Source organism: Myodes glareolus, chromosome 9 (assembly GCF_982192425.1).
Source record: "Myodes glareolus chromosome 9, mMyoGla1.1, whole genome shotgun sequence".
Classification (NCBI taxonomy): Eukaryota; Metazoa; Chordata; class Mammalia; order Rodentia; family Cricetidae; genus Myodes; species Myodes glareolus.
The window spans coordinates 1,821,175-1,843,237 of NC_142034.1; the positions used below are offsets into that span (position 1 = coordinate 1,821,175).

The 22,063-nt window shown below is 55.1% G+C and overlaps 1 protein-coding gene and 1 non-coding gene across 5 annotated transcripts in view; both read right to left on the bottom strand.

The window, feature by feature from the left end:
• Positions 1-3,552: 3,552 nt before the first annotated feature.
• Positions 3,553-3,655, bottom strand: LOC125397187 (U6 spliceosomal RNA). The gene has a single exon (XR_007231020.1). It is a non-coding gene; the product is annotated as a U6 spliceosomal RNA (small nuclear RNA).
• Positions 3,656-12,766: 9,111 nt separating this feature from the next.
• The window catches only part of Bahcc1 (BAH domain and coiled-coil containing 1), a 61,949-nt gene continuing 52,652 nt past the window's right edge, over positions 12,767-22,063 (bottom strand). For 3 of the 4 annotated variants that reach the window (XM_087909650.1, XM_087909652.1, XM_087909649.1), the window contains 13 exons: positions 21,459-21,751; positions 20,611-20,789; positions 20,244-20,530; positions 19,966-20,073; positions 19,729-19,876; positions 19,519-19,633; positions 19,343-19,418; positions 19,104-19,212; positions 18,420-18,539; positions 18,096-18,272; positions 16,787-17,955; positions 15,526-15,762; positions 12,767-15,355 (listed from right to left, as the gene is read on the bottom strand). In XM_087909650.1, coding sequence (XP_087765776.1) covers positions 15,149-15,355; positions 15,526-15,762; positions 16,787-17,955; positions 18,096-18,272; positions 18,420-18,539; positions 19,104-19,212; positions 19,343-19,418; positions 19,519-19,633; positions 19,729-19,876; positions 19,966-20,073; positions 20,244-20,530; positions 20,611-20,789; positions 21,459-21,751 — 3,225 coding nt within the window. In that variant the 3' untranslated portion in view covers positions 12,767-15,148. Of the gene's footprint in view, positions 15,356-15,525; positions 15,763-16,786; positions 17,956-18,095; positions 18,273-18,419; positions 18,540-19,103; positions 19,213-19,342; positions 19,419-19,518; positions 19,634-19,728; positions 19,877-19,965; positions 20,074-20,243; positions 20,531-20,610; positions 20,794-21,458; positions 21,752-22,063 lie in introns of all 4 variants that reach the window. The other variant, XM_087909653.1, reaches the window with a different exon arrangement.

Here is a 22,063-nt window from a genome sequence, read left to right on the forward strand (position 1 = left end):
ATGTGTCTGGTACCTGCTCTCAGGAGTAGATAAAATGTGCTACAAGACACCGTGTTTCGTTCTGTGAGCAGGTAGATGCAGCGTGGGTGGACCTCTGTATCCTTAGGCAGCTTTGTGATGGACAGGCGGGACTGGGCTGAACTTTTTTCCCTATAAGGGACATCTTCCAAGTCACAAAGTGAGAAAGAAGTCGGAGGATGCGCCAGGCGGTGGTGATGCACGCCTTTAATCCCAGCACTCAGGAGGCAGAGACAGGCGGATCTCTGCGAGTTCGAGGCCAGCCTGGTCTACAGAGTGAGTTCCAGGACAAGCTCCAAAGCTCGAGGGAAACCCTGTCTGGAAAAAATAAAAAATAAATAAAATAAAGAGGGTGGAGGATGGTGTTCAGGTGTCTCAACTGCTCTCCGAGATGTGCCCGTTTTGTTAGGTACTTTCATATCTCTGTAGTGGGCTCAGGGCAACAGAGAGACCTTAAGTTCTGTCTCAGGGACTTGGATTCTGTTTGTGGGGTTCTTTGCAAGGCCTGCCTTGCCAATCAGCACACACTGCACTTTACCTAGATGACTCTGAGGCGGGGAGCATTTACTAATTCACCAAATCTTTCAGGAGATGTCTTCTATACCAGGATAGACTCAGTCCTGGGGATGCCCAAGGAAAAAGGGCACAGTCCAGGCTTGGAGAAATTTATGGTTCACTGTGTGACCACGCTCAAGCCCAGATGAAGGGCTGCAGCCCCGGGAGGTCCAGAAAGCCCTCTTGCAGAATGAGGACAAGGGAAGGACGGATTTGGTGCTTGAGACAGCTTTGAAAGACAATTAGGTGTTGGATGGTGGAGAAGGGTTGACACCAGGTGTCCCAAGAACTTGGCATCTGGCAGATGTGGTTGTGTGCCGTGGGCCTCTGACACATGGAAATCAGGGGACACGGGCAGTAGCCCCCTTCCATATGGTGATACTAACAGGATTATTGGGTGGCTGCAAGGAGGATGTGCTGTGTGCAGTCCAGTGTTGCAATTGGCAATTACAGGCTCAGTGTGCATGCATAAGCTGTCAGTACAGGCGCGGGCTGCAGTCGGGGAGGTCTTTGTGGCATGTGAACTCAAGTAAGGATAGCTTTCTTTTTCTTCCCACATGCAGCTGGCCTCACCTGTCCCCAGTTGCTGTCCTATAGTCCCACAGTGCAACAGGTCGGCCCGCAGAGTCCTCAGCCTGTCTCCCCCTCCCCCAGGCAGCCTTCTCGTGAGGAGGGGCAGCAGATACAGACTGCTCTGATTGCCAGCCCCAATTCTGCTGTTAAACACTGCTGTTTGTAGATCTGGAACCAATAGTGTTAGGTTCAGATCCAGCTGCTCTGTGTCCTAGGGCAGCCAGAGAATGATACTTTGGGGGTGACATAGGCAGTCCCCTGCCAATGGTGTTGGGGTACAGGTGCCCTGGGAAGTTGGGACAACCTCAGCGTTCCAGGAAGAGCAGACATCACCTCCTAATGAGGAGACCGTAGAGAAGACGGTCCAGGGATACCTGGAGAACAGTAGCTCAACCTGGGCATAGCGGTATAGAGCCCGGAGCCTCCAGCGGACGCCAAATGCTCTAAACAGGGAAGGAGACAGCACACACAAAGGCTGGTCTGATGGTTATGGTGACAGTTCCTGCAGACACACATGTGGTAATGGGACATCAGACTGATCCATAGTCTGTCTGTCTGCATATATGTATGTATTCATGCATACATACATGCATTTTGTGGTGCTGGGGATTCACCCTAGTGTCTTGTATGTTCTAGGAAACCTTTGTACCACTGAGCCACATTGCAGGTCTGCTCCTCTATTTATTTATTGATTGATTGATTGGTTGGTTTTCGAGACAGGGTTTTGGAGCCTGTCGTGGAACCAGCTCTTGTAGACCAGGCTGGCCTTGAACTCACAGAGCTCCACCTGCCTCTGTCTTTCGAGTGCTGGGATTAAAGGCATGCGCCACCTCCACCCATTTACTAGGAGGCAGAACTTCTGCCCTGGTGCCCACACCCCCTCCCTGAGGCAGGAGCCCCTTTCATCTTCCCCTGCTGACCCGCTTTGCCTGGCCTCACTGAGGGAAGCTGTCTAGTCTGGGTCTCTGTGGTTGTTGCTGTGGCACCTGGGGCTTACTCTGTAGGACTGGACGTCTGTCCTACATGTGCTGGGACCACAGTGTGTTCGCTGGCTTCTGCGTGGACCCATTGTCACTCAGGGCAGGGCGGTAGCTCTCTAGGAGTCTCTCACCCCTGCCAAACAATCTCCCTGAAGAGAACTGGGAAGTGGGGGGTCAATGTTCCACTCTTTCCTCATATCTGAAATCGGAGTCAGATGCCCACGCCGGGCTGGGGCTGGGGCTGCTGCAGGAAGGCTTTGGTATCAACAAGAACAGGGCAGCGCAGGAGGCTGCGAGGTGGGGGTGGGCAGGGCTCTGGGTCTGTGGCCTGGGAGCTGAGGACAAATGGAGATGCCTTCTTGTGCCCAGACCTGTGGATGCTGGGGACACAGTGCTGAGCTCCCAGGCAGGAGCTCTGCCACCATGTTAATGACAGTCCCGGGAAGGCAGCAGCCAAATAAACCCGCAATAAATACATAATTGCAGACTGGGGTGAGTGTTCCATGCTGTTGGAAGGCCTGACCCAGCAGAGACATCAAACTATAGGAGATTGTGGCCTCAGGGACTTAAAGGGTCCCTCAGGGCTACAGGGTCTCTTAAAGGGCATCCTGGCAGAACGGGGTTGGGGGTCTTGTGCCAGAGAATTGCAGAGTGGAGTCATGGACAGGGGAAGGGGGAGGGGTTTTGTGACTGGAAAGCCCTGAGATGCAGTGTGTCTATCGTTAGAAAGTCAGGTTCTTGTCTTGTCTGCTGCTCTCAAATGTGGCTTCCTTCTCATATTAAAAAGGATGCTAACATGCGCCTTCCATCTACACTCCAACCAGCAGGAAGAGAGAAAAGGCACAGCTCCGTGTTTAAGGTGCTTGCCATTACATGTTAACCATCTTGGTCAAAACTCAACTTCACACGGGGCATGGTGGTGCATGCCTTTAATCCCAGCACTCAAGAGGCAGAGGCAGGCGGATCTCTGAGATTTCGAGGCCAGCCTGGTCTTCAGAGCGAGTTCCAGGACAGCCAGGGCTCTGTTACAGAGTAACCCTGGCTCAGAAAAACAAAACAAAACAAAACAAAACAAAACAAAAAAACCCACTTGGTTTAACAGCTCCACATAGCTGCAGAGGAAGCTGGGAGATAAAGTTTTTACTCCGGAGGAAAAGGGGAGGGTGGTTTTGGGGCTCTTCCTGGTTAAAACTGCTGACGTTGAAAGCAGGAGATGGACAGCTGTTGCTGACTCTATAGCCACATGCAGGACTCAGCCATGTCTGCGTTGAGGCCGTCTGGCCAATACCAGCCCTATCACAGACAAGAAAGCTAACTCCCAGGGAACTGATCAGTATGCCCAATCCAGTTGGGGACAGCCTGAAGAGAGGCAGGCTAAGAAAGCTCTGGAACTATTGACCACGAGGGGCTCCCTCCCTCTCTCTGTCTAACTGTGGAATGTTTCGCGAATGTGTACATCATCCGTGTGCAGGGTCATGTTCATCTCTGTATCATTCCAGTGTCAGTGTCTGTGCCACCGAGGTGAGCACAGGACCCGTCTCCTTCCTCACATTCTCCTCCTCTTTGGTGCCCTTGAGGAGTCGGTGAGACTTTGGTTGTTGTTGTTTGTGGATTTGAGACAAGGTTCCACTATGTAACTATGGCTGTCCTGGAACTCGCTCTGTAGACCAGGCTGGCCTCAAACTCACAGAGATCCTCCTGCCTCTGCCCCCTGAGTGCTGGGACTAAAGGTGTGAGCCACCATGCCTGTGTTGTCCTCTTTTTAAGTGAGTAGCTAGGAAGTTGCACGCAGGCATCTTTTTTCTCCCTTCCTTTTCCTCTTTCTTTCTTTGTTGCCCTCCTCTCTCTCTTCCCTTCCCCACACCCCTCCTCCTCCTCCTTTATTTATTTATTAGTTAGTTAAAAAGAAAAAAAATTTTTTAAATTCCTACCACCAGGTGTGGTAGTGTACACCTGTGTTGGTGGTGGTGTTGTTTTTCTTTTCTTTTTTTATGTTTATTTATTTATTTATTATGTATACAATATTCTGTCTGTGTATGTCTGCAGGCCAGAAGACGGCACCAGACCTCATTACAGATGGTTGTGAGCCACCATGTGGTTGCCGGGAATTGAACTCAGAACCTTTGGAAGAGCAGGCAGTGCTCTTAACTGCTGAGCCATCTCTCCAGCCCCTAAAAAGAAAAATTTTAAGACAGGGTTTCTTTATGTAGTCCTGGCTGTGCTGGAACTCGCTCTGTAGACCAGGTTAGGTTTGAACTCACAGAGATCCACCTGCCTCCGCCTCCCGAGTGGTGGGATTAAAGGCGTGCGCCACCACTGCCTTGCTATACTTTTTCCCCCCTTTGAGACAGGGTTTTACAGTTGCCTTGGTTTGGAACTTGTTTTGTATCAGACTGGTGTAACTTACTACCTGCCTCTGCTTCTCAAGTGCTGGCAGTATTAATGTTGCATCCCACCATGCCGGCCTGAGCCTTAATCTTGGCCACGGTTATGACTGACAGTTACCATGGCCACCCCTGGTCCAAAGCAAGAAGTGCTCTTCTTTCTTGGTGCTGGGGCCTCACAAGGATGCTCTGTTTAATCTGAAGCTGCTTCAGGATATGAAAGAAAATGCATGTGGCCCCAGCCAAGAAACTACAAGTCAAGGTGCCCTCCTTTCTTGAGATGCCCCCATTCTGAGTTTCCACATTGTTCCTGGGCAGAGCTGCAGATGGGAGGGCCATGCCCTGGCGGAAGGACCAATCCTTTCCCCTGGGGTCAGCTCCTGAACCCTGTCCTGTCAAAGTTGCAGAGGTCTCTCATCACATGGACATCACAGAGGAACAGTTTTGAGGTTCCCTGTCCATAGCAGGCCAGTGTGCTACCCACATCCTATCCTCCATCTCCCTGGGGCCATGGTTGAGGGACCTTGTCCAGGGGCCACCTGGTGTTTTGCTGTAGATGGCAAGGCTCTGACACAGATTGGAGCCTAAGCCCGGGACACTGGTGTGGCCAACTTGCCGCAGGGTTTTTTGTACCACCAGTCCCCAGATCACGACAGGAGGCTTAATATTCGTTATGAATGCCTGACATTAGCCTAGCTCTCATAACTTAACCCATTTCTATTTATCTTTGTGCTATTGTGAAGCTTGTGGTTTTTACCTTTCCTTCTGTGTGTCCTGCTTCCTCTTTGTCTGACTGGAGACTCCGCCTTTCTTCTTCCCCAAGACTTCTCTGTCCCCCTGAAGTCCTGCCTAATCTCCTCTTGCCTAGCTATTGGTCATTCAGTCCTTATTTAAGCCAATCACAGTGACACATTTTCACAAGGTGTAAAGTGTTCCACAACACCAACTCCTGTCCCTAACCCTGCCTCTGGTCAGGTCCCACGCCAGGCCACCAGGGCCCTGGGTACCCAGGTAGTGGTGAGGACGGGCCACGACTAAGCTCCTTGTGGAATTATTCTCACACTCTGTTGCTGTGGGGATAGATGGGGGAGCTCTACAGAGAGCCGTGGTCTGTGCAGTTCAGATAGTGTCCACTAAGGCAAGAACAGATTTATTGTCTGCGGGCCATGATGGAAGGGCCCACAGAAGCCGGGGCACTGCCAAGCAGTGTGGAATTACATTTGGAATCAGAAGTGTGAAGATTTTGTTTTAATTTTTTTTTCTTTTGTAGGCCAAGCTACCCTCACACTCTCTCTGCGGCCAAGCTACTCTTGAATCCCAATCCTCCTGTCTCTACCTCCCAAGTCCTGGGATTACAGGCATATAGCTACCAAGCTGTGTTCTTTTCATGTGCCGGTGGGAATCCAGGGCCACTGTGCACATCGCAGAGACTCGTGATGAGGTAGTCTGTGCCAGGGCCACTGTGCACATCGCAGAGACTCGTGATGAGGTAGTCTGTGTCCACAAGCCTATCAAGCAAGCTTGGGCTGGCTGGGAGGTCACATGCCCTGTTCATGTCCCCATGTGTGCCTTCGGTGATGTGCAGTCAGGCACAGGCCAACAAGTCTTCTGCTTTCTATGCCACAAACCTCCTTGAGCCTCAGACGCAGAGACAGCTGCCCCATGCTTCTTGTCAACCCTTGGAGGTTTGCTTTGTTTCGCTTTTGTGTGTTTTCCTTCAGAGAATGCTATTCGGGCTCAGTTGTCTACTTGAGGCTGGGCTGCCACCCTACAAGGAACTGTTTGCAAAGCTGGCTGCCACACTTTCGGCTAGCAGGCCTTCTCACTTGGGGTGAGGGAGGCCCAGCACAACCCCTTTTGTTTACATCCTTTCTACCCTGTGCTGGACAGCTGGGAGCACCTGTTTATGGCAAAGGGGGGGGGCATACCCAGTTTGAATTGGACAGCTGGATTTCACAGTTGCTAGACTTAACCAACAAAATACAAATTATTAGGTTAAATTCAAACTTCAGACAAAGAGTGAGTCATTTTTAGCATAAGTATATACCAAATATTTCATGCAACATTTATGCTACAAAAAATTTCCTCCTTCTCTAAATTCAAATTAAATCCAAAGTTCTGAAATTTATTCAGCAGCTTATCATACAGTCTGGTTTCTGCTAGAGTGACCACTGAGGGTTTATAAGGTCCCTTGATGACCATTCCCAAGAAGCACTAAGCTTGTTCTCTAGGAGAAAGCTCTGATTGGCTCGTCCTGGGTCAGATGCTCACCCTAAAGCCAATCACCATGATTGTGGGAGGTGGAAGTGCTGAGTCACGTGACTAGAGAGGCACATGTCAGTCTGCAGAACCAACTGAGAACAGGGGAGACTTCCCTGGAGTCTGTAGACACTGAGTAGGCTCCCCATTGTTGCTGGAGAAGTTTGGATCCTGAGCCCTGAGGCTGGGGGGGTTTTAATGGGCTCCAAACTTTGAAGTCCTGTGTGCTAGAAGCTTGATGCCTCCTAGCAGATACCTCAGATCACCATCATCTTTGAGGCACCTTTTCTGCCTCAAAGTGTGTATAGCCTAGCCTCAGGCTGCCCCGTACCCTGGTCCTCGTCCTGTCAGGGTCTCTTCCACACCCACCTCCAGTCCTCTGCATTGGCTCTTTTGTGTGGGTTGTCCAGCTCTAGTCTTGCAGTCACCCCCAAATGGGAGACATTTCAGGCCTTTGGGGTGCCCTAGGCCTAAGTGCTTAGGGTCAGAGAGGGCAGCCGGGGACCTGGAGGGGGAAATGTAATTACCCACAGTGTGGCGTCTCCTCACTTCCCTGTTCACCTCAGCCTGGAGACGGCTTCTCCTAAATGGAGACAGATTTCCTGACAAGGGGCAAGATCATAAACTCCTTTGGAGGCTCCCAAATAAAAATGGCTGTTTTAACTTTCCCTCCTCAGCAAACCAATTGTGAGGAGGATCTCTAGGCCACCCCACAACTGTGGGGGGGGGAGCAGGGGACTGCTTGGAAATTTGGGCAAAGTGAGATCTCATGTGGGCTCCCAATTAACCTAGGGAGGATGGAAAGACAGACAAGACAGCTCAGAAGAAAACAGGCTGTGTTATACAGGTCTGGATCACAGCCCAAGGTAGAGGAGCCTTGTGCTTGGAGCTCCTGTCTGATGGCCCAGGACACCATCACAGGGCTCTTTCTCTCTCTCTCTCTCTCTTCTTTTTTTTTTTTTTTTTTTTTTTTTTTTTTGATTTTCGAAACAGGGTTTCTCTGTAGTTTTTGGAGCCTGTCCTGAAACTAAGTCTTGTAGACCAGGCTGGCCTTGAACTCACAGAGATCTGCTTGCTTCTGCCTCCCGAGTGCTGGGATTAAAGTGTGCACCACCACTACCTCCAGGCCACTTCTGGTTGCCATCGGGGCTGCAAATCCCCTGCTAAGGGACTGAGTTGGAGGAGGGCGGTGGTAAGGTCATCTCTCACATTTACAATCTGGATGTGCGCTGCCCGCCTTGGGGTGCCCCAGTGAGCAGACAGGAAGACAGCGCAGAGGGGACCTGCAGACACTACAGCCGGAATGGCACAATGACACGCGTGGAATATCCCTGCACACTCCCAGGAGGCCACTCACAGTGGGGCACGGAACCCACAGGGCGGCTTCCCACTTCCTGCAAACCCTCCTTGGACTTGGCAGCTGCTCCGCTGCTGGGGTCTGCAGCTTCAGGAGGCCCTCCCGCAAGCCCTCAGGACTCCAGTGGCTGGTATGGAGGTCAAACGTGCCTGGAATGCAAAAATGACACAGTGTCCAGAGGACGATCCTTTAATACTGCCCCAAACACAGCGCTAGGATGGAGGCAAGACCCATTCTCCTGTCTGCACGGGCTGGGTACTCTTAGGATTCCTTTGGGTGGGGCTGGGGGTCAGAGCCCCTGCAGACGGGGTGGGAGTTGCAGAAACCACTGTTCACTCCCAGCGCAAAGCCCCTCCCCCATAGCCCTGTCTGTAGTAGGATGGCTTCCAGCGGCTTGATCCACTTCTCTCTATCTGAATTCCAAGCCGCGAGTCACCAATCTGGCTTTTGTTGTTACCAGAGTTGGTCCCAGGCTCCTGGTGAAGAGGGTGTGGGTTCTCCAGAGCTGTTCAAGGGGCCACAGCACCCCTCCATCCCTTCAGGGGTGTGGCCCTCAGTAAATCTGATGGATACTCTCCTGAGAGTAGGCTTGTGGGGCTAAGGAGATACAGGTTGAATGGCCCGGTTGGGACCCCCTCACTCCTGGACGCCTCTCCTCGCTGTCAACAGCTTCTGCATGCCTCTGCCTCAGCCTGCCCGGCTGTGGGATCCTCTATGCTCCTGCCAAGTTTTTCTATGGGGGCCCCGTACAAGTGCGGAGAGAGGTCTAGCTCAGATCTATCACGGTGGGTAGGGCAGGTGGACACCTTAACATTCAGTACTGCTCTCAGAGATGAGTGAATACGAAGCAACACAGGGTGACACCCCAAGATAACCCACTGCCACCTGGTCCTCAAGGAGCTGCTGGGAAGAGAGAGGCTGGGATCACGTCTCTCGATAGCAGGCAGAAGCCTATTTTGCCTGCATTGTTGTCCAACTGAGGACTTGTTATGTCTCTGTGTCCGAGTCCCACCAGGAGGTGTTGAAACAGTGGACCTGGGAGTGTATTTTTCCTACATGGGAGCTGAGTTCTTGGGGACCCCTGGTTATCCCCGCCCACATGCTGGTTCCAACCCCCCCCCCCTTTTCTTTCTTTTTTGGTTTTTCAAACAGGGTTTCTCTGTAGCTTTGGAGCCTGTTCTGGAACTAGCTATTGTAGTTGGCTGGCCTCGAGTTCAGAGACCCACCTGCCTCTGCCTCCCGAGCGCTGGGATTAAAGGTGTGTGCCACCACCGCCTGGCTCCTGTAACCCTCATCCTATTCTCAGCAGGCTGGGGACAAGGTCTGTGGAAACGGTGCAGATTCTTAGGTGATAGAAGAGTGAAACCAGACAACAGATGCTGCAGGTCCTGGGCTCCCATCTTGCTTGCTGGCCCTTTGCCTTGCCTGTCTCTCCCCAGAGGAGGCTGGAGGGCTGGGTCATGGCCTCTTGGTCCAGCCAGCCGTAGTCTGGTGCTTGGGGGACAGAGGACTGGATGTGTCTGCCTAGAGGGAAGTTCGTCGCTGCTTAGGCTATTTTGAGCAGGTGGCCTGTGGAGACCCAAGGGGTGTGTGACCAGGAGTGGCTCAGAAAGTGTAAGGCTGGGTCTGCAGGAGGTGAGGGGACAGCAAAGAGGAGAGGCTGAGATCCTCCATGGGGTCCTGGTACAGGCGTGGTGGCAGGAGAGTAGTGCTAAGCGCAGGGAACGGCCCAGCCATTCTTCTGGCTGGTTACTTCGGGAGCTTCCTTAGCCCACACGAGAGCCACGGCTGCCCCTCCTTACCTGTCTCTTGCCCCTTGATGCTTCAGACACAGGTCAGGCTGTGACCCCCACAGACCCCGAGCACCTCTCAAAGTTCAGCGCTGGTGAGGGCTCCCCTTTGCCTGGCCTAAGTGGTTTCAATGCCCCACCAGCCCCCGGCAACCTTGCCAGGGCTGAGGCCCAGCAATTAAAGCCCCCTCGTCTCCAATCGGTTCGTAGTATTAAAAACGAATTGCGATCAGCCAGGTTGTCATTTCTACCTGATAAAACATCACTGTTATTGATCTCACCCACCCAGTACCATCATCTATCTTGCTTCAGCATTTCACATAATGGCTCGTTTGTCTTGATCAAAGTGTAGTCTTGCATGTTTAACCCTCGGGGTGCCGCAGCCTGCGTCCTTCCCGTGTCCATCCTGCCCTTGCATTGGGCCCTGTTCTGAGAGCAGCAGGTTCTGGAAGGCCAGGACCACAGTGTCTGAGGCAAGGTTGGAGGAGGGAGGAGGAGGGAGCAGAGGGAACCTTGAGATGTGAAGCCAGACTGGGAGTCTGATCTGGCTCGCCCATGTCCCACCGTGTCGCCCATGTCCTACCGTGTCTCTTAGGGCTCCTAGGGGAGGTCCTGACACTGGGCACTGACTCAGGTATGATGCAGTCAGTAGCAGCCCGCCTGAAGCATGCCCCACGTCGTGGTTTGTGAGCAGCATGCATTAATCCCGCCTTGAGTTCCCCCACACTAGGGCCTTTGTCTTGGTGCAGAATCTCTCTTGGAGCCTGGACCAGCCTGGCCCCTTTAACCCTGACCCAAGGCCACCAAGGGAGACATATCTGTGGACTCCTGGCGCTCTTAGGCTACTTGCTTGCCAGCAGATCATTACAAGTTCCATCCTGCCATCCTCCTGCTCCAGCACCTCACCTTCTGGCCACCATCTTCCTTCCACTTGCTCTGCCCTACTTGGGACCCCCTTCTTCAGGAAGCTGCCTAGATCAACTCAGGGACAACCAGAGGGGCTTGCTTCACGGGCCATGACTATCCACATCGAGAGCCTTGTGCAAGCCCTGGCACTGTTCTGGGCTGGAAAGGAGAGCACCCACCCCGTGGTGCTGTGAGGGAGTTAGCTTGGCCACCTGGCCCCCATACAGTTGCTGGGCAGCTGTTCCCAGTCTCTCCCGCCTGCCTGTCTGGGGTTCTGGAGACACGGTGTCTTGGTGGCTGGCTGCTCAGCTGCTCCCTGCCATGCTTACTGCTTAGCACTGCTGACTGCAGTGGAGCTGGCCAGAGAGAGGCCCAAGGCCTGCTGGCGGGGGCTCTTGCCAGGCTTCATGGCAGATGTCACCGACACCCTCTAGGCTCTGGTCCTACCTATCTTCCTGCATCAGGGCTCCTGAGCAAAGCAAGCCTTTTATGCCCCCGCCCCCCCACTTCTCTGGGGTCTGTGTATGTTACTGGGATTAAACCCAAGGCCTTGCACATACCAGGCAAATATTCTACCACCGAGCTACATTCCCCATAAAACAGGCTTGAATGGGCAGAGGATGACACTGTTAACATTTCTGTCTCAGGGGCTCCGGGAGCCATGCGACACCCAGCCCCCCTGTGCCCAGCAAGAAGCCAAGTTCCTGCAGCTGGACATCTCAAGTCCACAGAGGGTCCCCGAGCCGGGAGCCCAGTGCTCCTGCACCCCCGACTCCAACTTTCCCTTCGTCTCAGACTCCGCGTGGGCGCTAGGCAGTACCCGCTGAGCAGCCGGGAATGACAGGATACCTGTCCCAAAGGTGATGGCCTCGGATAATCTCAGGGCAGTCTACAGCCCCACACACAGCTGACGAGTCTGCCAGCACCCTGGGCACCTAGCTCTATGGCCTGGGTGGGACTTGGAATGGGCTGAAGAATCCAGTGGCAGTCTTTGTAGCAGGTACCTGCTGAAGCACACAGGCAGGAGACCTTATCCTGCTTCCCTGAGAGGAGGGTCTCGAAGCAAAGTAGTTCAGTGGCGGGCAGGGAGGTGATAGCGGAGAGACACGTCAGCCAGGCAGGGCTCTGTGTGTGTGTGTGTGTGTGTGTGTGTGTATGTACAACTAAGCTCTTATACATGGAGGTGCAAAGCTAAGGACCCAGCTCCACTCCCAGAACCAACCTTGCTGTTTCTCATCTGCCTTGCCCTGAAGTCCCATCTCAGAGTACCCATAGTGAGTTACCAACCACGGCCGTGTCGCCTTGCCAGTGTTGGGCTTTCTTTGGGTCTGCAACTCCCTGATTGGGGGTGCCTGGTCCTCGCTTCTCCCACTTAGTCAACTCTCTGCTTAACCACTAGAACTTTTACTCCCTCCCTGCCAAGAGACAGAGTCTTGCTACGTAATCCTGGCTGGCTTGGAACTTGCTATGGAGGACCGAGCGATCTTCAAACTCAGAGGCCCATCTGCCTCTGCCTCTCGAGCACTGAGATTTAAAGGTGTGCACTGTCAGGCCCATCAGAATCACTATTTATTATTCTCTGCACAGCTGTCTGGGAGAGATGTTTTTGTTGAACAAATCCATTCAGACCCTCACTAAGGCAGGGTTCACAGTGTGGAGCTGTGTTTGCGGCCACCCTTCCCCGTTGCCTTGTGTTTGTGGGCTCTAACATGGCTAGCTGATCTGGTTCAAGTTGGACAGGTGACCAACCCATCATTCATACCTGACTAACAAGTCCAGGACTAGGACCGAGGGCCTATGACTTGGGGTGGTGTAGAGCTGTGTCTCTAAGCCTGAGGTCACCTAAACCCATTCTAGGCCCTCAGTCTTCTCCCAGCCCGGACAGGAACGGACCACGTGACACACTTACAGGAGGCAGGCACAGTCACAATCTGGACTATTGAGCACCTGTACAATAGTTCATATATTTATTCTTAAGCAAGTTATCAATAAAAAATTTAATACTAAAATGCCTTTACATAGAGTTTGCTGTTCATAAAACCTTTGTGTTTTTTGTTTGTTTTGTATTTAGTGTTTACATTGAAAAAAAAATCCAACCCGCCTCTTAGTTTACACATTTACAAGAATCGTGCTTCCGCCACGGTTAGCCACGGATGGGGAGGAGGGGGTCACGCCATTAGCGTGTACACACAGAAAGGAAGGGGGGGGTAAAGACAGAGAGGACAGCTCAGCAGAGGGAGAAAGAAACATCCAGAAGGCGGCCCACAGATCAGCCTTTCTGCGTGCTCTGGTGCCCCGGGTATGGGGACTCTGAGCAGCAGCACCTTCCGAGCGCCAGTCCTGGCGCCTGTTTCTTCGCTCACCGTCTTTCTGATTCCTTAACCGTGAGTAGGACCTTGGTGGCCATCTCTTCCGACGACCGCCAGGAATGAAATATTGCACTCATGTGGAGAACAGAAAGCCTCAGGGTGTGGGACAGCCGGGAATGGGGTACCCCGAGAGGGCCCTTGAGCGACGACTGTGAGAAATGAAGTCCCTGGAACTGGGACAGATGCCTGGTAGGCCTGAGCAGAGGAAGGGAGGCTGAAGGGTCCCAGTTAGGGCAGGCGCCTCTCAATACTCCTGGCTTCCTAGGAAACACTGGCCTGGCGGGGCTTTGGGGAGCATGTGTGCCACAAGGCATTTCTGAGGTCTAGCCCGCTCTTCCCATAATGGGATAAGAAGGGCTGCTGGGGCCAGGGTGTGGGCACAAGGGGCCAGAAGGGACTCTTGATATATACTCCATGCATGATCCTGCCATGCCATCTGCCCTGCTGAGTGGCTATAGAAAAAGGTCCAGAAACCATCACGAGGGGTGGGGTGGACAGAGGGGTCGCAGGACCAGGATGTGGGTTAAGAGAAAGGGAACCGGATGGGCCTCTTCCCCTTGGGTGAGCAGCACCTGCCGATCTACTGTTCCTTTTTACGCCAGCACCTCTGGCCCAGCCTCACCATCATCCACACTTGAGGTTAGCCAGAGGTGGGGGGGGGGCAGGGAAAGTCCGATGGGAAAAGGGGAGTCCCGTTGGTGAAGAGGTACTCATGAAAAACTGTGGACCAGTCCCAGGTGGGCCCCAAGTTCGGGCCCAGAAGGGACCTGGCCCAGCTGCACCATTGTGGAAGCCCCTGCTGCTCTTGGGAGGGGGGAGGCAATTGGTGCCCTGAAGGTTAAGGAAGAGGCTGAGAAGTGGTAGGGGTGGAGAGGGGGCGAGGGGCCAACTACACCCTACTTGAGTGAGGCCAGGCTTCTCTCCCTGCAACAAACCGGCTGTGGGAACGGAAACCAGAGATAACTCGGAATATTCAGGAAAGGAAGCCTAAACATCCATGTTTCTTATTGATACTTCAAAATATTTGTTCATTTGTTTTGTTTCAAACAGAGGTAAGATATATATGGCTGCTGCCATACTACTAGGCCGCAGAGTGGGGCAGGCCGATCCTGGCTGTTTCCATCCTGTGGCTGGAACCCCTTTCCTTCCTGGGGACCACTATCACCGCCCCACCCCAATACATCTATGTATGGGATGTATTGAAAGGAAATAACCGGAGTGTAATTTCCTTCACACAGTTGGCCCCCCATGTCGAGAGACTAGAGGATGTGACTGGGTCTCGTGTGACCATCCCATGGCCTTTGGCCTTGCCCCCATTCCAGCAGCCTCTGCAGTCACAGATGCCCCTGTTGGAATTCAACTAGGCTGAGAACAGTGCATTTCCAAAGAAAACCCCAGGACAAAACCCTACACACACACACACACACACACACACACACACACACACACACACACCCTGCACGCACCCTATGCGCACGCACACGCACCCTGCACACACACACACACGTATGTGTGCATGTGCATACATACACACCCTTCTCACGCTCCCCACCCTTGTCACGAAGGTGGGGAAAAAAAGAATCCTTTTCCATTTTTTCCCCAATAAAACTTCCCCACAGAAATACAATATTTACATAGAGAAATAAATAGACAACACACCTGATTTCTGCTTTCCCTGGTGGGAGACAGTCGGAGGTACTAGGGAAATATGGCTTGGATTCTAATCTCTCGAGAACTGCGGTGCAGGGGCAGGGCAGCCAATCCCCGTGGGACCAGCTGGCCCTCCCTCTGGAGCAGCTAGGATGGGACCGGAGTCCAGCCTAGGAACCCTCTCCAGAGAACCGCGAGGAGAAGCCTAACCCCGCCTTGGAGGATTGCATATTTGCTCAGACCAGCTCCTGGCTAGCCGACCTCTTGGCCGCAGCCATGGACGAGGGTGGGCAGAGGCAGAGGCAGCTCAGCACAGGATGGGCACACCGTCGGCTGTCACCAGGCGTCCGGTGGTAGGATCGTAGGTGCCCGCCAAGTAATAGAGGTCCTGCTGGTCCTGGTACTTGCGGCCCCGCATCATCTGCTCATACTGCTCCCGCCCGACCACCTGGCACTTGTGGGAGATGGTCTGAACGTCGTTCTCATCCTCGTGGCAGGACTGGTACAGGGCGTTCTGCCGGGAAAGGGCACAAGGTTGAGAATGGTCCTAGCAGGCATAGCCCCACACCTGGGAAAGACCGTGGGCGTGGGGAGGTCACCAGGACAAGGCGATGCTGGCTGCTGATCTCTCTCCCTGAGGCCCTGTGCAGGGGCTGGGCCCCAGTGCGCCTGCCCGCACCTCACCTTCCCATCACACTGCCGCTTCCCCAGCTTGGTCTCCTCGGGATGGTAGAACCATTTGACCTTCACCACCATGTTGCTGCCCCATGACTCCCACAAGCTCTCGATGCGGCCGATATAGGGCAGGTTGGGTCGTCCGGCCGACAGGAAGACCGCACAGTCCCCGATGCGCAGCGTCTCCTTGCCTCTGACAATGGCCTTGTAGAAGAGTTTCCTGGCCTTCCCCTTCATGCCTCGCCTCTGCAGGGCAGACCAGCAGACACACGGTGGTGAGGAGGGGCCCTTAAGGGAAGGTGGTGGCTGGGGAAACTGAGAGCAAGCAGGAGGGACGGATGGTGGGTCTTTATCTGTGTTGGCAAGGGCAGAAAACGGCCACACAGTGGGTGGAGAAGGGACACTGCCAGAGTCCTTATGAGGTGGGTTACGCTTGGATTCTCTTTGCATATTGGTCATGACAGAAAGACTAACAGACTCCAAAGTCACATGGGATCTGAGGGCAGAGCACATGAGATGCTCACTGTAGTTTGGCTTAGACGGGCAAAACAAACAACAGCAACAGTGACCAAACGACAACAACAAAACAACCCACACACAGCTGAGCAAGATGATGCACGGTATCTTTAACTCTTTAACTCCGGCATTCAGGAGGTAGACGCAGGTGGATCTCTGAGAGTTCAAGGCCAGCCAAGGGGCTACACAGAGAGACTCTGCCACAAACCAACAAAAATAACACAACACAAATAGAAAGCCTACAATCAGCACAGGTCCACCAAAGAAAGCCGTCCGTGTGTCTGGGCAGTGGTGCGTTGCAGCCTTCCAAAGCTGGCTGGCTGAGCAGCAGCAAAGGCTCCTCAGTGGCACAGAGCGCGGGGAGCAAGCATGCGATATGCTCCGGCACCTGTGTCTCTACTGTGCAAATCACGGCACTGGCTAGCAGGTTCATTAGGCTACTGGTGGGTTTTTGTTGTTGCCTGGGGGTTTCCAAATGGTTTGAGATTTTAAAAAATTATGTTTATGTACTGATCCCTCTGTGACTGGAGTTACGGTTACAGTTGTGAGCTGCCCTACGAGGGTGCGGGGAACTGAACCCAGGTCCTCAGCAAGAGCAGTATGTGCTCCCGGCCACTGAGTCATGCCTGGTCCCTGAATGGTTTATCTGAAAGTGAAGGACACCTACAGAAGAAGCGTTTGGGGTCTGAGGGAGCAAGAGGGAGCCACTTTTCTGTTGACATCACACTCTGCCTCAGGGAGACAGCCCACCTACCTGTGTGGGGTTCCCCGACCACTTCCAGAGCTGCCGGGCAGGCAGGAAGGCCGAGATCTTTGGCCGGTTTTCCACGGAGGGCAGCCGTTGCCTCCGAGAAAGCTCTTTGGCTTTGGAGAAGCTCAGGGCCTCCTTGCGCTTAAACTTGGATTTAACACCACTGGGGCCAGCGCCAGCGCCTGCACCAGTCACACCGGCCCTGGACAGGAAGCAGCGCTGGGCGTGGGCATGGGGGCTGCTACCCTTGGAGCGCAGGGCTTCAGGTGGCGCCAGCAGGGCGGGGACAGGGCGGGCGAGACAGGTCTGTAGCAGCAGGGCAGGGTCCTCATCGTCTGAGCTGTAGGAGGAGTCCTCGTTATCCGAGGAGCAGAGGCTGGAGGTGGACACGGAGCCTGAGGAGGAGCACGTGGAGGATCCCGACGAGGAGGAGGACATGGAGAGGCGGGTGAGGAAGCGGGAGGGCACACCAGTGGCCAGCCCCGGCCCATCCTCATCCTCATCCGAGTAGGAGCTGGGGCAGTCACTGTCGCAGGGCAGCGGGTACTTGCGCAGAGCTAGTCCCATCGGTAGTGGGTGCACAGGCGCCCGCCCCTTCTTGTCCTTGCCCATGAGGGCTGGGTGTGCATAACTGGGGCTGGCTAGCGGCCTCCCCAGCTTGGGGCCAAAGTCCTTGTCGCCCATGAGCAGAGCCTTGCAGTTTTTGTTCTTAGGAGAGGTCACACCCTCATGGTCCAGCTTAACCAGGAACTCACTGCCCGTCCGCCGTCTCCCTGCCTTTTCTGCTTCTGACCGCTCAGCCTTCTTGGCCCGAAGCAGCTTGTGGGCTCCCCCTGGCAGGCCTGCCGCAGCCCCTCCGACAAAGGGTGTGTAGGAACTGGCCAGGCTGCTGAAGGAGTCAGCGCGGAAGCTGTTACCAAACACGGGTGTTGCCATACTGTGCACGGGAAACAGCGTCTCCCGGGCACGCAGCTTCTTGGTGCTTCCGTTGAGCTGAAAGAGGTTCTGCAGCACCCCCGGCCCTTTGCCACCTGCCGCTGCAGCGGCCACTGCTTTCCGCTTGGTCTGGGCCACTGCTGACCAGCTCAGCAGAGGGCTGCCCCTGCGGCCCAGGAAGTGGTCTGAGGCCCCCGTGGGGGACTTGGCACCTGAGGTTAGGAGGTCGACTTTGCCTGGGTGGGAAGGGAAAAGTCAGGTAGAGTCAGTGGTACCTCCTGTGCCCACCACCTGCCTCCACTCAGCCCTCCCCGACCCCACATGCCTCCCAGTGAGCAAACCCCCATGATCCCTCCATTCCCAGCTCTACAAATACCGGCTTTGTCTTTGCTGATGGATTTCTTCCCTGGGGTCTTGGAAGTTTCGGGGCCATCCTGCACTTTGGGGGACAGGCTGGGAGAAGGAGCTTCGCTGGGTTGGGGGGCCTCACTTGATGATTTTTTGGTTCTCCGGCAGCTGCTGGACACGAGCAGGGCTGGAGAGGGTTCAGTACCTGTGGAGTGGACAGAGGGGCTCATCACAGGCCTGCTGTGGGTGACTGCCACCCTGGGCAGAACATTGGGAACGTTTCCAACGTTTAGAAGGGGCTTCAGGGAGCTGATGCAGGCGGGGAGAGCCCCGCCCTTGGGCAGATGCTCACACTGGATCTTGAAGTCTGGCGGCAGCAATCTGATGTTAGAGACAGCTATGTGGCCTCTGTCGCCATCGTCAAACTCCACCACCACCGAGTCCAGATCCTCCTCTTCGTCACTAGAAGCACCTGCAATAGCACACACCCTGAGCATGTGGCCAGCCCGTCTAGCCAGAAGGCAGGGGAGGGCAGGGGCCAACAAAGATGTCGGGATGCCTCTGCAACCTGACTACACCGGCCATCTGATAAACCAGCACCATCGCGTTGGCCACCTGGCATCAGAGCCACCGATCCCACCCCTGGGCATACACAGCTTCCCGACACAGACATCTCTCTGTAAGTCCTCCCGGGAGCATCCAGCGGACTCTTACCCATTTGCTCATTTCCCTTTTAGACCATGAGTCTTCCTGCCCTGAGGGCCCTAATGCCCTGTTTTGCCCAGGTGTGATGGGAGATTTGGTGACCCAGGTCCTGGGATCCTGAGCCTGCTGGGCCTGCTCTGATTAGCTGGACGTGGGAGTCCTCCCCCATCCCTTGCCTTCTCACGTTCTCAAGGCTACCGGTAAATTGGTGTCAGTGTGCACTTAGAGCAGACCCACCACTGCCTTGCTCCAACCCCAGGGGAAGCTGGACTGTGGAGGGGGGAGCTCTCAGAGCGGCCCTGGCCCTAGTCCTGGCCTCAACTGTGCTCACCTCGAACCACGTTGCCCGGATACAGGCACCGAGACTTCTGACTCCAGTAGGCACAGACCCGGGTACCAGGCGGAAGGTACCGACTGGACTGTGGCCGGACATCAAGGACCTGCAGGGAGCCGAGGAACAGTAGTCTGTGAACAGTGAGCTCCTGCCACTCACTTTAAGGCCAGGCCAAGGTCCTCCTGGTGGTGGGAAAAGCCACCGGGCTGGATTCCCTAGGCGGGGGCCATCCTTACCGCCTCCTGCAGCAGCTGCTCCAGGGAGTAGATACGCTGCCGGTTGCCTCTCTCACCCTCGATGACAATGCTGTAGCTGCGGGCATCGCAGGGGCACGTGAGACCCCTGCAGGAGTCTCGCTGCCCCAACAGGTCAGACCCAGCATGCATTCCTCCCACCCAGGCCCAGGCCTCACATATCAGGGGGCTGCAGGGTCCTGACGCTGCCCGCGTACAGCAGACTGTCTTCCTTAGGGATCAGTACAGGGAGTCCGTCCTGCAGGTCCTCCTTGTGGATAGTGCAGGACCGTGCTGCATGGGAGGACACCAGTGCTGGAGGTTGGTGTGGGCCCACCCACCACCCCCACCCCTTCCCCAGGCACCCGGCCCCTCGTTAGCCTGCTTACCAAGGGCAGCACTCTGCTCTGCACTTAGCTGGACGCCGGCCTCCTCCTCTTCCTCTTCCTCATCCGAGAAGCTGCTGTCATCATCAAACCCGAAGTCGTCCTCCACAGCGAAGCTCTCCAGCAGTCGGCTCACAGCTCGGCCCTGGCCCTAGGTGGGGCCGCAGGGGTCAGGGGAGGAGGCTAGGAGGGGCTGAGCCCCCACTGCGCCCCCTCCCCCAGGCCTGGGAGGGCTGTTACCTGCTTGCTGACTGTCTCTCTCTTCACCTTCGTCAGCTTCCTGCTCTTTCCCAGGATGGCCTTGGCGTTTCGGGACGACAGGGCAAGGGACAAGGCCCCATTCTTCCGCTGCTCAAGAAGGGCAGGCAGAGGGACGGGGTGAGGACTGGAATGACTTCTCCAGACAGCATGGGCTGGGACTCAGGGTTCAGGGTTGAGTGGGGAAGTGGGGAGGCTACATTCGTGTCCTCTGGATGCCCACTGACCGCCCTGATGCCTACTTGACCCCACAGGCCTACCCTCAGTACTGGCTGCAACATGGCGCTCTTGCGCGTGGCTCTCTTGAGGCGCTCACTGGCAAGTTTGTTGCCTTCCTCACGGCAAGCAAAGGTCCGCGTGGGGCTGAAAAGGGCATCCCTGCCGGTGGCTGCCCCAGGCTCGGCACAAAGGCCACTTTTTGCCTTGCCTTTGGCTTTCTTCTTGCCTGGTGCACCTGGGGGCCGCTCCAGCTTGGGGCCCACCTTGCTTTTCACTGTCCGTCTCTTGATCTTGACCTCACCCTCGGGGCTGGATAGGCGGCAGGCCCCTGTGGGAGGGAGGGAAGTGGTCATTGGGACCCTAGTATACAGGACCCCGTTTCCCATTCTGCTTCCGTTTCTTGGTTACCTAGCAAACCCTGCCTCTCCTTTTTCTTCTTGGCCTTTTGGTTGGCTTCCATCTTGACCACGGAGGAAGGTGAGGGACCCAGCACTGCCACACTGGCCCCTTGGTGCAGCACCAACCCAGGCTCCCTGGAAGCCGCCTCTGTCCCCAGGAGTGCCTGGCAGTCCTCACTGTCATAGCCGCTGCCTGGGGGTCAGCAGAGAGGACTTGGTGACTGGGTGTGGAATTTGGCTATTTGGGGTGGACCTAGGGAATATGGCCAACGAAGACACTATCATCCTCTGGGCTGCTCAGGGGTGGGGACAGGAACCTGGGGTACTGACCCCACCCTGGGAGTGTTTGACAGGGGAAGGGAACAGCCCCACCTTGCAGAACTGGGCTCCCCTCTGGGGAGTCCCTCTCTTTCTGTATCTGCTGGCCCAGCTGGCCCCTTGCTTCCTGCCCCCAAAACGGTAGTACTTCCCTTTGCCCTCCCTCAGTCTCCGACCCTGGAGGAGGAGCTGGGAGGGAGGAAGTGTCTATTTTTCCAGGCTGTTTCTGGACTTGTCTGCTGGGGAAGGAAGAGATACCCCACCAACTCGCCGGATGCTGAGGGCAGAGGTGGGAAGGCTATTTTTAACGTGTTTCCAGGGTGTGTCCAGAGTCTCTTGCTGCCCTGAGCAGAGAACTTCCGAGCCGTGGCCTGGAGACAAAGGCTCCTTCCTTCCCCAGCCTTCCTCAACAAGAAGTGGTCCCTGGACCTAACCATTTCACAGACTTCACTTGGTTCCTGTGGTAGCCATAACCCCTGGGCACCCTGCCTTCAGCCCCGGAGTGACCGTGGCCCAGGCTTCTGTCACTCACAAGCCAACTTGCCTGCCTCCTGCGCCACAGCCACTGATGGCTGGGCTGGGAACTTGGGCATGCCCCTGCCACTGTCCCCATCGGGGTGTGGATGCTGTGCTGCCCCTGACACTTGGACACTCTTGGCTCTAGAGAGCTTCTTCCGGATGCGCCCACCTGGGGCAGCCTCTTTGCGCTGGAAAGCAGCGAGGCCTGCGGGAAGCCCCTTGCTCTTGACTCGTGGCTTCAGCTGGGCCACCCTGTGGGCCACGGAGGACGACAACTCGGCCTGGCCACCACTCCTCTTGCACCGCACCTTCTCCTGTGGAGGGGAGGAGAAAGCTGCACCATCAGGCACGGTCCCAGCCACAGCCCCTGGCCTGTGACTTCCTCTGTTGCTGCAGGGGGGCCCAGAAAATAGCATTCTTGGGGACTTGCCCTGAAAAGGGTCCCGAGGACATCTGGCCTGGGATGTAGGGCCGCCTACTGGTGCAAACACCATACCCATCTACCAACCCTCCCCCATTCAGCTTTGGAGGGTAGAACAGGGGAGGCCGAGAGCTAGAAATTCCTGTCTGTCATGGTATACGCTGTTTGCTTTTGTGAAGAATTCCTTAGGATGTCCTAGGAATGA